Source organism: Eumetopias jubatus, unplaced genomic scaffold, assembly GCF_037043125.1.
Source record: "Eumetopias jubatus isolate StellerSeaLion01/CBP00866 unplaced genomic scaffold, mEumJub1_p1.0 scaffold_7, whole genome shotgun sequence".
Lineage (NCBI taxonomy): Eukaryota > Metazoa > Chordata > Mammalia > Carnivora > Otariidae > Eumetopias > Eumetopias jubatus.
Window position 1 is genome coordinate 93,349,853 of NW_028274813.1, and position 12,811 is coordinate 93,362,663.

Genomic DNA, 12,811 nt, shown 5'->3' on the forward strand with positions numbered 1-12,811 from the left:
TGGTACTTCTTGTCACTCTGGGCGATTTCCTGGGTTAGTTCTGGGAAGCTGGTTCCACAGGACAAGGTTATCAGGGAGAACACCAATACCTGCCAGTGTTCCTGCTTATGTGGCCGAGAGCCAGCCTAGTGACACCCAGTCCACTTCAGGCCTGCGGCATCAGACACTGGGCTTACCAGTGCGGAAAATCACCACCATCCATCAACACTATGGTATCAAAAGAGTGACCATACTGTGACTGGACAAGTCAGGGCTGTGGGCATCTAGTACTTTGCAGACATGGTAAAATGTACGTCTCTATACAGGAGACAGGAAATTTAGGCCATCTAGTTTTACATGGATTACTTTTGGAGTTGGTTTAAACACAACAGCCTGGGGGTCTCAGAATCAGCCCATGGTGGCGTCTGCAGCTTGTGAAGTACAAAAGAGTAAAATCCCCACCATCTGTGGTACTAGTGGCTCTGAGCCACAGAAACAATTCCAAGGGGAACTGGGAGGAAACAGATTCAACATATCATGTTTATCAATAAAGGTACATATTTGGACTCTATCCAACCGCAAGAGAATGTTTCAAGCCCACTGATTTCATCCACTGATGATGAGATCTACCATTATTTTACATAACACTGAAGAAGGAAAAACACTGCCAATTAAACTGCAACCAGTTCATCAACAGTTTTTGAAAGATGCAACCTAATTTGAGATGTTAAAATGTAAAAATTTGAGTACCTCAGAATTTATGAAATATGGCAAATATTTTTACTAGGAGATTTCACGTTTTCAAAGCAAGCTTCATTTCTTTTTGCAAAACCTCTAACCAAGGTATTTTTGGTTCTGTACAAAAATGTCAGAGACAAAATTTGCCATACTTTCATTAAAATTTTCTCCCTGCCTTTGAATTCCCTCAGAGATTTGACTCTTTACAAAAATTCATAGATAAAATATGGATGTCAGATCAATACGACCTTGATTTATGTAACAAGCCATCTACTAATTAAAATAAAATGTCAAGATGGAAAAAATCACCTCAAAAAAAAAGAACAAGAGGCAGTACCGACGACTGTCAGGGACCTAATCAATACAGACATTAGTAAGATGTCAGAACTAGAGTTCAGAATAACGATTTTAAATATACTAGCTGAGCTTGAAGAAAGCATGGAAGATATTAGAAAAACCCTTTCTGGAGAAATAAAAGAACTAAAATCTAACCATGTTGAAATCAAAAAGGCTATTCATGAGGTGCAATCAAAAATGGAGGCTCTAGGGCGCCTGGGTAGCTCAGTTGGTTAAGCGACTGCCTTCGGCTCAGGTCATGATCCTGGAGTCCCGGGATCGGGTCCCGCATTGGGCTCCCTGCTCGGCAGGGAGTCTAATTCTCCCTCTGACCCTCTCCCCTCTCATGCTCTCTCTATCTCATTCTCTCTCTCAAATAAATAAATAAAATCTTAAAAAAAAAAAATGGAGGCTCTAACTGCTAGGATAAATGAGGCAGAAGAGAGAATTAGTGATACAGAAGACCAAATGATGGAAAATAAAGAAGCTGAGAAAAAGAGAGATAAACTACTGGATCACGAGGGCAGAATTCGAGAGATAAGTTATACCATAAGACAAAACAATAGTAGAATAATTGGGATCCCAGAAGAAGAAGAAAGAGAGAGAGGGGCAGAAGGTATATTGGAGCGAATTATAGCAGAGGACTTCCCTAATTTGGGGAAGGAAACAGGCATCAAAATCCAGGAGGCACAGAGAATCCCCACAAAATCAATGAAAATAGGTCAACACCCCAACATCTAATAGTAAAACTTACGAGTCTCAGAGACAAAGAGAAAATCCTGAAAGCAGCTCGGGAAAAGAGATATGTAACCTACAATGCTAGAAACATTAGACTGGCAACAGACCTATCCACAGAGACCTGGCAGGCCAGAAAGGACTGGCATGATATATTCAGAGCACTAAATGAGAAAAATACACAGCCAAGAATATTATATCCAGCTAGGCTGTCATTGAAAATAGAAGGAGAGATACAAAGTTTCCAGGGCAAACAAATACTAAAGGAATTTGCAAACATGAAACCAGCCCTACAAGAAATACTGAAAGGGGTCCTCTAAGCAAAGAGAGAGCCTAAAAGTAACATAGCCCAGAAAGGAAGACAGACAATATACAGTCACAGTCACCTTACAGGCAGTACAATGGCACTAAATTCATATCTTTCAATAGCTACCCTGAATGTAAATGGGCTAAATGCCCCAATCAAAAGACACAGGGTATCAGATTGGATAAAAAAACAAGACCCATCGATATGCTGTCTGCAAAAGACTCATTTTAGACCCAAAGACACCCTCAGATTGAAAGTGAGGGGGTAGAAAACCATTTACCATGCTAATGGACACCAAAAGAAAGCTGGGGTGGCAATGGGGTGGCAATCCTTACATCAGACAAATTAGATTTTATTTTTATTGTTTTCTTAAAAGATCTTTTATTTATTTATTTGACAGAGAGAGACAGCGGGAGAGGGAACACAAGCAGGGGGAGTGGGAGAGGGAAAAGCAGGCTTCCCATGGCGCAGGAAGCCTGATGCAGGGCTCAATCGCAGGGCCCTGGGATCATGACCTGAGCCGAAGGCAGACGCTTAATGACTGAGCCACCCGGATGCCCCAACAAATTAGATTTTAAACCAAAGACTATAATAAGAGATGAAGAAGGACACTATATCATACTTAAAGGGTCTACCCAACAAGAAGATCTAACAATTGTAAATATCTATGCCCCTAACATGGGAGCAGCCAATTATATAAGCCAATTAATAACAAAAGCAAAGAAACACATCGACAACAATACAGTAATAGTGGGGGACTTTAACACCCCCCTCACTGAAATGGACATATCATCTAAGCAAAAGATCAACAAGGAAATAAAGACTTTAAATGACACACTGGAGGGGCGTCTGGGTGGCTCAGTCGGTTATGCGTCGGCCTTCGGCTCGGGTCATGATCCCAGGGTCCTGGGATCGAGCCCCGCATCGGGCTCCCTGCTCTGTGGGAGGCCTGCTTCTCCCTCTCCCACTCTCCCTGTTTGTGTTCCCTCTCTCGCTGTGTCTCTCTCTGTCAAATAAATAAATAAAATCTTAAAAAAAATAAATAAATGACACACTGGACCAAATGGACTTCACAGATATATTCAGAACATACCATCCCAAAGCAACAGAATACACATTCTTCTCTAGTGCACATGGAACATTCTCCAGAATAGATCACATCCTAGGTCACAAATCAGGTCTTAACTGGTACCAAAAGATTGGGATCATTCCCCGCATATTTTCAGACCACAATGCTTTGAAACTAGAACTCAATCACAAGAGAAAAGTCAGAAAGAACTCAAATACATGGAGGCTAAAGAGCATCCTACTAAAGAATGAATGGGTCAACCAGGAAATTAAAGAAGAATTTAAAAAATTCATGGAAACAAATGAAAATGAAAACACAACTGTTCAAAATCTTTGGGATGCAGCAAAGGCAGTTCTAAGAGGAAAGTATAGAGCAAAACAAGTCTTTTTCAAGAAACAAGAAAGGTCTCAAATACACAAGCGAACCCTACACCTAAAGGAGCTGGAGAAAGAACAGCAAATAAAGCCTAAACCCAGCAGGAGAAGAAAAATAATAAAGATCAGAGCAGAAATCAATGAAATAGAAACGAAAAGAACAGTAGAACAGATCAATGAAACTAGGAGCTGGTTCTCTGAAAGATTTAAAAGATTGATAAACCCCTGGCCAGATTTATCAAAAAGAAAAGAGAAATGACCCAAATTAATAAAATCATGAATCAAAGAGGAGAGATCACAACCAATACCAAAGAAATACAAGCAATTATAAGAACATATTATGAGCAACTATATGCCAACAAATTAGATAATCTGGAAGAAATGGATGCATTCCTAGAGATGTATCAACTACCAAAACGGAACCAGGAATAAACAGAAAACCTGAACAGACCTATACCCACTAAGGAAATTGAAGCCGTCATCAAAAATCTCCCAACAAACAAAAGCCCAGAGCCAGATATCTTCCCAGGGGAATTCTACCAAACATTTAAAGAAGAATTAATACCTATTCTTCTGAAACTGTTCCAAAAAATAGAAATGGAAGGAAAGTTTCCAAACTTGTTTTATGAGGCCACCATTACCTTGATCCCCAAACCAAAGATCCCATCAAAAAGGAGAATTACAGACCAATGTCCTTGATGAACATGGATGCAAAAATTCTCACCAAAATACTAGCCAGTAGGATCCAACAGTACATTAAAAGGATTATTCACCACGACCAAGTGCGATTTATCCCTGGGCTGCAGGGCTGGTTCAACATGTGCCAATCAATCAACGTGATACAATACATTAATAAAAGAAAGAACAAGAACCATATGATCTTCTCAATAGATGCAGAAAAAGCATTTGACAAAGTACAGCATCCTTTCTTGATCAAAACTCTTCAGAGTATAGGGATAGAGGGTACATATCTCGATATCATATAAGGCATCTATGAAAAACCCACAGCGAATATCATTCTCAATGGGGAAAAACTGAGAGTTTTCCCCCTAAGGTCAGGAACATGGCAGGGATGTCCACTATCACCACTGCTATTCAACATAGTATTAGAAGTCCTGGCCACAGCAATCAGACAACAAAAAGAAATAAAAGGCATCCAAATCGGCAAAGAAGAAGTCAAACTCTCACTCTTTGCAGATGATATGATACTGTATGTGGAAAACCCAAAAGACTCCACCCCAAAACTGCTACAACTCATACAGGAATTCAGTAAAGTGGCAGGATATAAAATCAATGCACAGAAATCAGTGGCATTCCTATACACCAACAACAAGACAGAAGAAAGAGAAATTAAGGAGTCGATCCCATTTACAACTGCACCCAAAACCGTAAGATACCTAGGAATAAATCTAACCAAAGAGGCAAAGAATCTGTACTCAGAGGACTATAAAACACTCATGAAAGAAACTGAGGAAGACACAAAGAAATGGAAAAACGTTCCATGCTCATGGATTGGAAGAACAAATATTGTGAAGATGTCAATGCTACCTAGAGCAATCTACACATTTAATGCAATCCCTATCAAAATACCATCCACTTTTTTCAAAGAAATGGAACAAATAATCCTAAAATTTGTATGGAACCAGAAAAGACCCTGAATAGCCGGAGGAATATTGAAAAAGAAAAGCAAAGCTAGTGGCATCACAATTCCAGACTTCCAGCTCTACCACAAAGCTGTCATCATCAAGACAGTATGGTACCAGCACAAAAACAGACACATAGATCAATGGAACAGAATAGAGAGCCCAGAAATGGACCCTCAACTCTATGGTCAACTCAACTTTGACAAAGCAGGAAAGAATGTCCAATGGCAAAAAGACAGTCTCTTCAACAAATGGTGTTGGGAAAATTGGACATCCACATGCAGAAGAATGAAACTGGACCATCTCCTTACACCACACACAAAAATAGACTCAAAATGGATGAAAGACCTAAATGTGAGACAGGAATCCATCAAAATCCTAAGGGAGAACACAGGCAGCAACCTCTTCGACCTCAGCCACAGCAACTTCTTCCTAGACACATCGCCAAAGGCAAGGGAAGCAAGGGCAAAAATGAACTGTTGGGACTTCATCAGGATAAAAAGCTTTTGCACAGCAAAGGAAACAGTCAACAAAACCAAAAGACAACCAACAGAATAGAAGATATTTGCAAAGGACATATCAGATAAAGGGCTAGTATCCAAAATCTATAAAGAACTTATCAAACTCAACACCCAAAGAACAAATGATCCAATCAAGAAATGGGCAGAAGACATGAACAGACATTTTTCCAAAGAAGACATCCAAATGGCCAACAGACACATGAAAAAGTGCTCAACATTGCTCGGCATCAGGGAAATCCAAATGAAAACCTCAATGAGATACCACCTCACACCAGTCAGAATGGTTAAAATTAACAAGTCAGGAAATGACAGATGTTGGCGGGGATGCGGAGAAAGGGGAACCCTCCTACACTGTTGGTGGGAATGCAAGCTGGTGTAGCCACTCTGGAAAACAGTATGGAGGTTCCTCAAAAAGTTGAAAATAGAGCTACCATACGACCCAGCAGTTGCACTACTGGGTATTTACCCCAAAGAAACAAATGTAGGGATCCAAAGGGGTATGAGCACCCCGATGTTTATAGCAGCAATGTACACAATAGCTGAAATATGGAAAGAGCCAAGATATCCATCAACACAGGAATGGATAAAGAAGATGTGGTATATATATACAATGGAATATTATGCAGCCATCAAAAGGAATGAAATCTTGCCATTTGCAACCCCATGGATGGAACTGGAGGGTTATTATGCTGAGCGAAATAAGTCAATCAGAGAAAGACATGTATCATATGATTTCACTGATATGAGGAATTCTTAATCTCAGGAAACAAACTGAGGGTTGCTGGAGTGGTGGGGGGGTGGGAGGGATGGGGTGGTTGGGTGATAGACATTGGGGAGGGTATGTGCTATGGTGAGCGCTGTGAATTGTGTGAGACTGATGAATCACACACCTGTACCTCTGAAACAAATAATACATTATATGTCAAAAAAAAAAAAAAAAGAATATAGCAGGAAGGGAATAATGAAGGGTGGGAAATCGGAGGGGGAGACAAACCATGAGAGATTATGGACTCTGAGAAACAAACTGAGGGTTTTAGAGGGGAGGGGCGTGGGGGGATGGGTTAGCCTGGTTATGGGTATTAAAGAGGTCACGTATACTGAAAGGAGCACTGGGTGTTATATGCAAATAATGAATCATGGAACACTACATCAAAAACTAATGGTGTAATGTATGGTGATTAACATAACATAATAAAATAAAATTTTTAAAAAAGAAATAAAAAAAAATAAAATAAAATAAATTGTCAGCATGAGGAAAATATAAGGCCTAAAAGAAAGAAGCCAGGACCACTTCTCAGTTTTCAAAGACTCGTAAGACCCTGGGGGTCATTTGGTCCAATATTCTGTCTAATACAGGCTTTCTTCTAGAAAAGCCTGAAGCAATCCCTATTTTCATTTTCTGCATTCTTTATACGTGAGGGGAAACTATTCCTGAACTTTTTTGTCCTGGAAAAGGAAAGGAAATTGGATAACTTTCTAAAAATTTATTTTTCCTCACTTTGGAACCAGAATGATCTTGACTCCAGGTTTAATATAGTCAAATAAATCCCTATAAGTCGAGAGTTTTCATCGGAAACTATGACAAAAAGGAGAGAAGTCAATGGTCCCTGAAGGCGTGTGCTCTGGTTCCAGTTTGGCTACTCCCTGGCTGAGGCCTGGGCAGTCACTGACGGTTCCTGGGCCTCCATTTTTTACTCCCATGAAATAATTAACTGATTTCTAGAATTCTTCTAGGTCTAAATTCCCTGACTCTGAAAGTCGAGATGCAACACCCACTCCTGGGTTAAAATATAGCACAAAGCGATCAAATTTGAAACACTCTCCATTTCGGCTTTATAATTTCTGCTAAAAATGATGTATGTTGGCGTTTTAAAAAAAGGCTTCACTGGCTCCTAAAAAAGTCTCCTTAATTAAGGGTAGCCCATAGGAGGAGGCAAGAATCTTGCTATTTTAAACCAGAAGAATGTAAGTATGTTATATTTAGAGAAAGATATAAGAAAACTTTTAGTTTTTAAAAGGTGCTTTGTTGTAGAAAGCTCCCTGTATTTTCTGTATAATGGAGGATACAGAAATAGGAAGAGAAAAGTGTTAGAAGAGCTTGTTACCTTTAGTCTCTAATCTGGGGGAGAAGGACTCAGCACGAGCCCAAGTCACATACATCTACCTCATTTTATTCCTTAGATATATATCATTTAACTTGAGATATAACTTTTCTTAAGAATACGATGTCTTTTTGTTTAATCTGTGAAGTGCCTTCTCAAATGCTATTTATGGGTTTGAGAACATAGCCGGCAAGATAGTTTGTTTAACTGATGAGACTGATTTCTGATTGATAATGGCTTAAAATCGCTGACATCTTGAAATATTGTAACCTCTCTCAATTAAAATATACATATTAAAGAAAGCTGAGTAAAAACTTATAAGTAGCTAATAAGCTAATAATAAGTAGCTTTGCTTTTCACCAAATTTTACTAATGTATTGCAAAGAAATCATTAAAGGTTAAAAAAAATCTACTAGTTAATATCCTTAAAATCAGTTCTTTTAGGCACTCTTGTCTAATTATCATCTCATGATATAATTAAAGCAGAGTTAAGTGCAGAGAAGTTCTCTGAATAAAGATTCTTTTAAAGTTTTGTTGATAGACATTATAGTCCATGTGTGTGACTTGGAGATTCAAAATTTTAGTGTAGTATATGAGTCGTGTAATGCTAAAGGTTTATAAATAATGACTGCAAAGTAACCTGTCTGATTTCTAAACAATATTTCAGCATTTGTACATCCAAGAGAGTACTATCCTCTTCAAAGTAAGCAACTTATGTTGCCATTCTAAGTATTTTTGGAACTTACTTATTCATTCAACAAACATTTATGATAGATCAGACACTATGCTAGGTGCTACTGGGTGCTGTGAAAACAAGGGGAAACAAGAGGTGGTCCCTATGCTCAGGAAGCTTATGTCCATTGAGGAAGCCAGTGATTCAAACAGAGAAATTGCTAAAAACATGACAGTGAAAACCACAAAAAATGTGAGCCATTGTGGTACCCAGAGGCCAGAGGCATCAAGCCTGCCTGGGTGATCAGGAGAGGCTACTCTTGAGAATGTGACACATGACTCTGGTCCCAAAGGATGAGCAGGACTTGACCAAGAGAAGTAGGAAGACCAAACAGAAAGGACAGTTATGACAGACCTGGCATGCTGGAAGAATGAAAACCACACAGAGTTAACATGGTAGACTCTTCTGAACATTCCAAACTACGCTGAGTGACATTGAAAGAATAGCTGGGTAGTCAGACTGCACAGTAACATTTTTGGTCAAAACTTCACAGGTTTGAAGGCAATTCCAAAGAGGTTCTCTAAATCTCTTGAACAATGAGAACATTGTTGGAATAAGCTTAAAACTTGGCTTTATCTCCATTCACTGCTACACGCCTGGTACCTAGGTAAATACTCAGTAAAGAAACAAACACACTAATCCAAAAGACAAGATTCATTTGCATATAATAACAATTGACATTTGATCATTTTTTTAAGGTGTTTTCCCCATCATCATATATAAATCATGAAATGTTAAAAAAAATCTTATTTCTTTATAATCATTCATATTTTTTTCCTCCATTAGATTCTTTGAGGACACAGACTTTGTCTTACTCATCATAGTATCCCTAGTACTAACTGTAATTATAATAATAGTTAAGTTGTATATAGCATCGACTATGTGTCAGGAAATACACTAAATACATTACACACATTAATTCATTTCATCCTTACAAACTGTCAGGTAGACACCTTTAACATTGATCACTCCCATCTAACAAGTGGGGAAACTGAGGCATAGAGAGGTTCAATAACTTGCCCAGTATCAGATGACTAATAGAAGAGCTGGGAGTTGAAGCCAAGAAGCTTGGCTCCAGAATCCATGTGCTTAACCTCTATGTTACACTGCCAAGCACAGTGTATAGCACACAGAAGATAGTGATTAGATGTTTGTTGAGCAAATTCTCTCTCTTCGCAAGGAACATTTTTCCCTACTTAGCAATGGAAACTTCCACTCCACAGAGGTCAGGTTTGCTGAAAGTCATTTTTGTTATCATTATAATAACCGCATGCAAACCTGTTAGAACACTGGTGTAGCAATACAAAAATCAGGATTCAGCAACTGTTATAAAAACATGTTGAAATACCTTCTAGTTCACCAATTTTTTTGGCAAATACTTTCAGTTGTTTTTTCAGTTTCCGAACAGTCTTATCTTGTTTTTCAAGTTGTTCCATCAAATCCTAAAGATTAAAATGAGAAATATAATAGAAAGATCAAAATGGGCCTTCTAAAATGCACAGAGAAAAAGCACACACAAAATCACAGGCGCGACACTGTTAGTTTTACATAAAAGCTCCAGAAAAGCTCGCTGGTGGAGCCACCACCTGGCGAAACTTGGCAGGCATGGAAACGCAGCTACAGTAAAAGCCAAATGTTAAAATACACACTGCAGTAAATCCTTTACAGCGTGATGGAGAGCAGGCTCACTGGGGAGTCTTTTCCAGCAGGACTCCATGTGGGTAAAACAATTAAATGCTCGTAAAACGTACTGCTTTTTCAGTGGAATGCTTTCTCTCAAGGGGGGAGAGGCAAAATAAATGTTGACAGATGCTCAAAAAGTTCTGTGGGGACACAATTTTAGGGATGGCTGAACTGAGCTCGGGGCTTCTGACTGACACCCGTGTGTGAGACCCACCCTTCGGAGATGCTAACTTCAGTCCTGTAACTTAAGAAGTTTGGGGAATCTTAAAACGTAACTTGAAAAACTAACCACAGAGAAAGGATAGTGATCTGCTGACCTACGTCCTAATGGCAGGTGGCATAACACACCCATAACATTTCACAGGCGATAAAATTTTGCTTATAGAGGAAAAAGGGGGCAATTCCAAATGCTATATACGCAAAAAAACAACAACAACAACAACAAAAAACCCAGTACATTGAAGGGGACAGGGTAAAAAAGTCTGTGATGACTGGCTATTTAATCAAGAATTCTGAAATCACAGGCAATGTTAAGAGATCAATAAGTAGGGGCGCCTGGATGGCTCAGTCGTTAGGCGTCTGCCTTCGGCTCAGGTCATGGTCCCCGGGTCCTGAGATCGAGCCCTTCATCAGGCTCCCTGCTCGGCAGGAGACCTGCTTCTCCCTCTCCCACTACCCCCGCTTGTGTTCCTGCTCTCACTGTCTCTCTCTCTCTCTCTGTAAAATAAATAAATAAAATCTTTAAAAAAAAAAGATCAATAAGTAAGAAGAAAGTGGGTAACAGCAGGCTCGAAGCTTAGGAGAGAAGTCAGTCAGTGCTATCTATGTGTGGTTTTATTCAGGTTGTGCTGAAGGAAACATATACAAACACAAATAGTCATTCACTTTCCAGTTCAGACAGCGCAGAGTTAGATACTAGGCCACTGATCCAAAGGGAACAAGTGCTAACATTTCCAAGTGTTCAGTTGTGCTTCTGGGATTTTACTTTATCTTTCCAATCACATTTCGCTTCCATCACACTGTAAGCCTAGCGTTAATAACAAACCCAACGTGACAAGGGACGCAGGACACTGAGAGAGATGACACCACTGGCTACAAGACAGCTGTGGGAAGAGATAGGTCTCGTGAAAGTTTCTGAACAGATTCCTGAGGAGGGGCGGGCAGCAGTGTGCTCTTCAGTAACAGAGGCTACAGGTAGCAAGGGAGACAACAGAAAAGCACTCTGAGTTTACATACAATCATCCGTTTGTAAAGTGAAATCCGATATGACTGATACTTCTTAGGGTCATCTGCATATAATTCCTCAAAATACTGAAAAAACAGGCACAACGGATATTTGTTTTTCTCTGTGTCTCTGAGGGGAATGTGACCTCTCAGCAAAATCAATTTAAAAATATTTTACAACACAAATAATAATAGTATATGTACTCAAAAGGCTGATTTGTCACCTGCCACTGCCTTCTAATCTTTCCAGGACAGAGGGTTCTAATTTTATATAGATACACACATACACATAAATGTTCACGTGCTCAGAGGCAACAGGCTGTGGCTCAGGCTCCATCATTCAGCAGGTTAAACAGAGCGGTGGCCCATATTCCTCTGGTATAGAGGTATTTCGCTCCTCAGACCTGCTCACAAGTTGCTGTACTTTTTTTTTTTTCTGCAGTTAGCCACAGTGACAAGGGTGAGAAAGGCAAATAAAATGGAAGTGAAAATCATGGCAATGTTGGCACTCTTGGTGGAAGAAGAAAGCCCATCTTCGTGTTTGTGTGGGGAAGTAGGTGGGTAAGTGGGTTATGCACGGTAGAGTTTCCAAGAACACTAAGCATGGGTCCGTTGGGCTTTACTATTCTGCTCAAGTGTTTCCTAAAGAAATGCACAATTAAGATTGAGAAACTATATAATGGTTTTGAAAAGTGCATTATTCCCTATACTTAAGTTTGAAACCATTCTCCAGATCTAGTAGTCGGTGAGGTACGGGAAGCAGCTGACCTGCAGAGGGTCTTCTAAAACTCAGAGAAACTCATTAACTAGACTCTACCCCATAGAATTTGAGAGCTTAATTTACTTTTGTATAGCTATGAAAAACTGCCAAGAAAATTAATACTGCAGACAAGGTTGCAAAAGAAATGATTAATCGACTTAGTGAAACAATTGGGAATTTGCCATCCAGAAGCATCTCAATTTCAGTTTCGCCTTGTATTTTAAAACAATCATTTATAAGTACAGAATTTATACACTGATCAATTGTTATAATTCAGTATATTTATCAATTCTTAGGCATTGAAGTACTGTTAGTTTAATTTAAGCAATAATATACTTGAGAGTAATAAAAAACATTTCAAAAATATTCCATGATTCAAAACATTTCCCCCCACAAATTAGTGATATTTCAGTCACTTTGGAAAGAGTCCAACACTTGCCCTCACATGCTTCTCCCATTCCCACAAAAGAGCCCCATGTAGCAAGATGCCTTCAGAGGGACAGAGAGTGAAAAAAAAACTTTTGGGTTTTGCATCTAATTAATACAAAAGGTGGTTGAATAGATGACACTAGAAAACTATTTGTAAGTGATCACTAATGGAGTTAAT

The 12,811-nt window shown here is 39.3% G+C and overlaps 1 protein-coding gene across 4 annotated transcripts in view; it reads right to left on the reverse strand.

Moving 5' to 3' along the window:
* The window catches only part of MYO5A (myosin VA), a 188,842-nt gene that overhangs the window by 15,245 nt on the left and 160,786 nt on the right, over positions 1-12,811 (reverse strand). For 2 of the 4 annotated variants that reach the window (XM_088024797.1, XM_028099982.1), the window contains 2 exons: positions 11,457-11,531; positions 9,886-9,979 (listed from right to left, as the gene is read on the reverse strand). In XM_088024797.1, the coding sequence (XP_087880923.1) occupies positions 9,886-9,979; positions 11,457-11,531 (169 nt within the window). The remainder of the gene's footprint in view (positions 1-9,885; positions 9,980-11,456; positions 11,532-12,811) is intronic. The other 2 variants (XM_088024798.1, XM_028099985.1) reach the window with 1 other exon arrangement.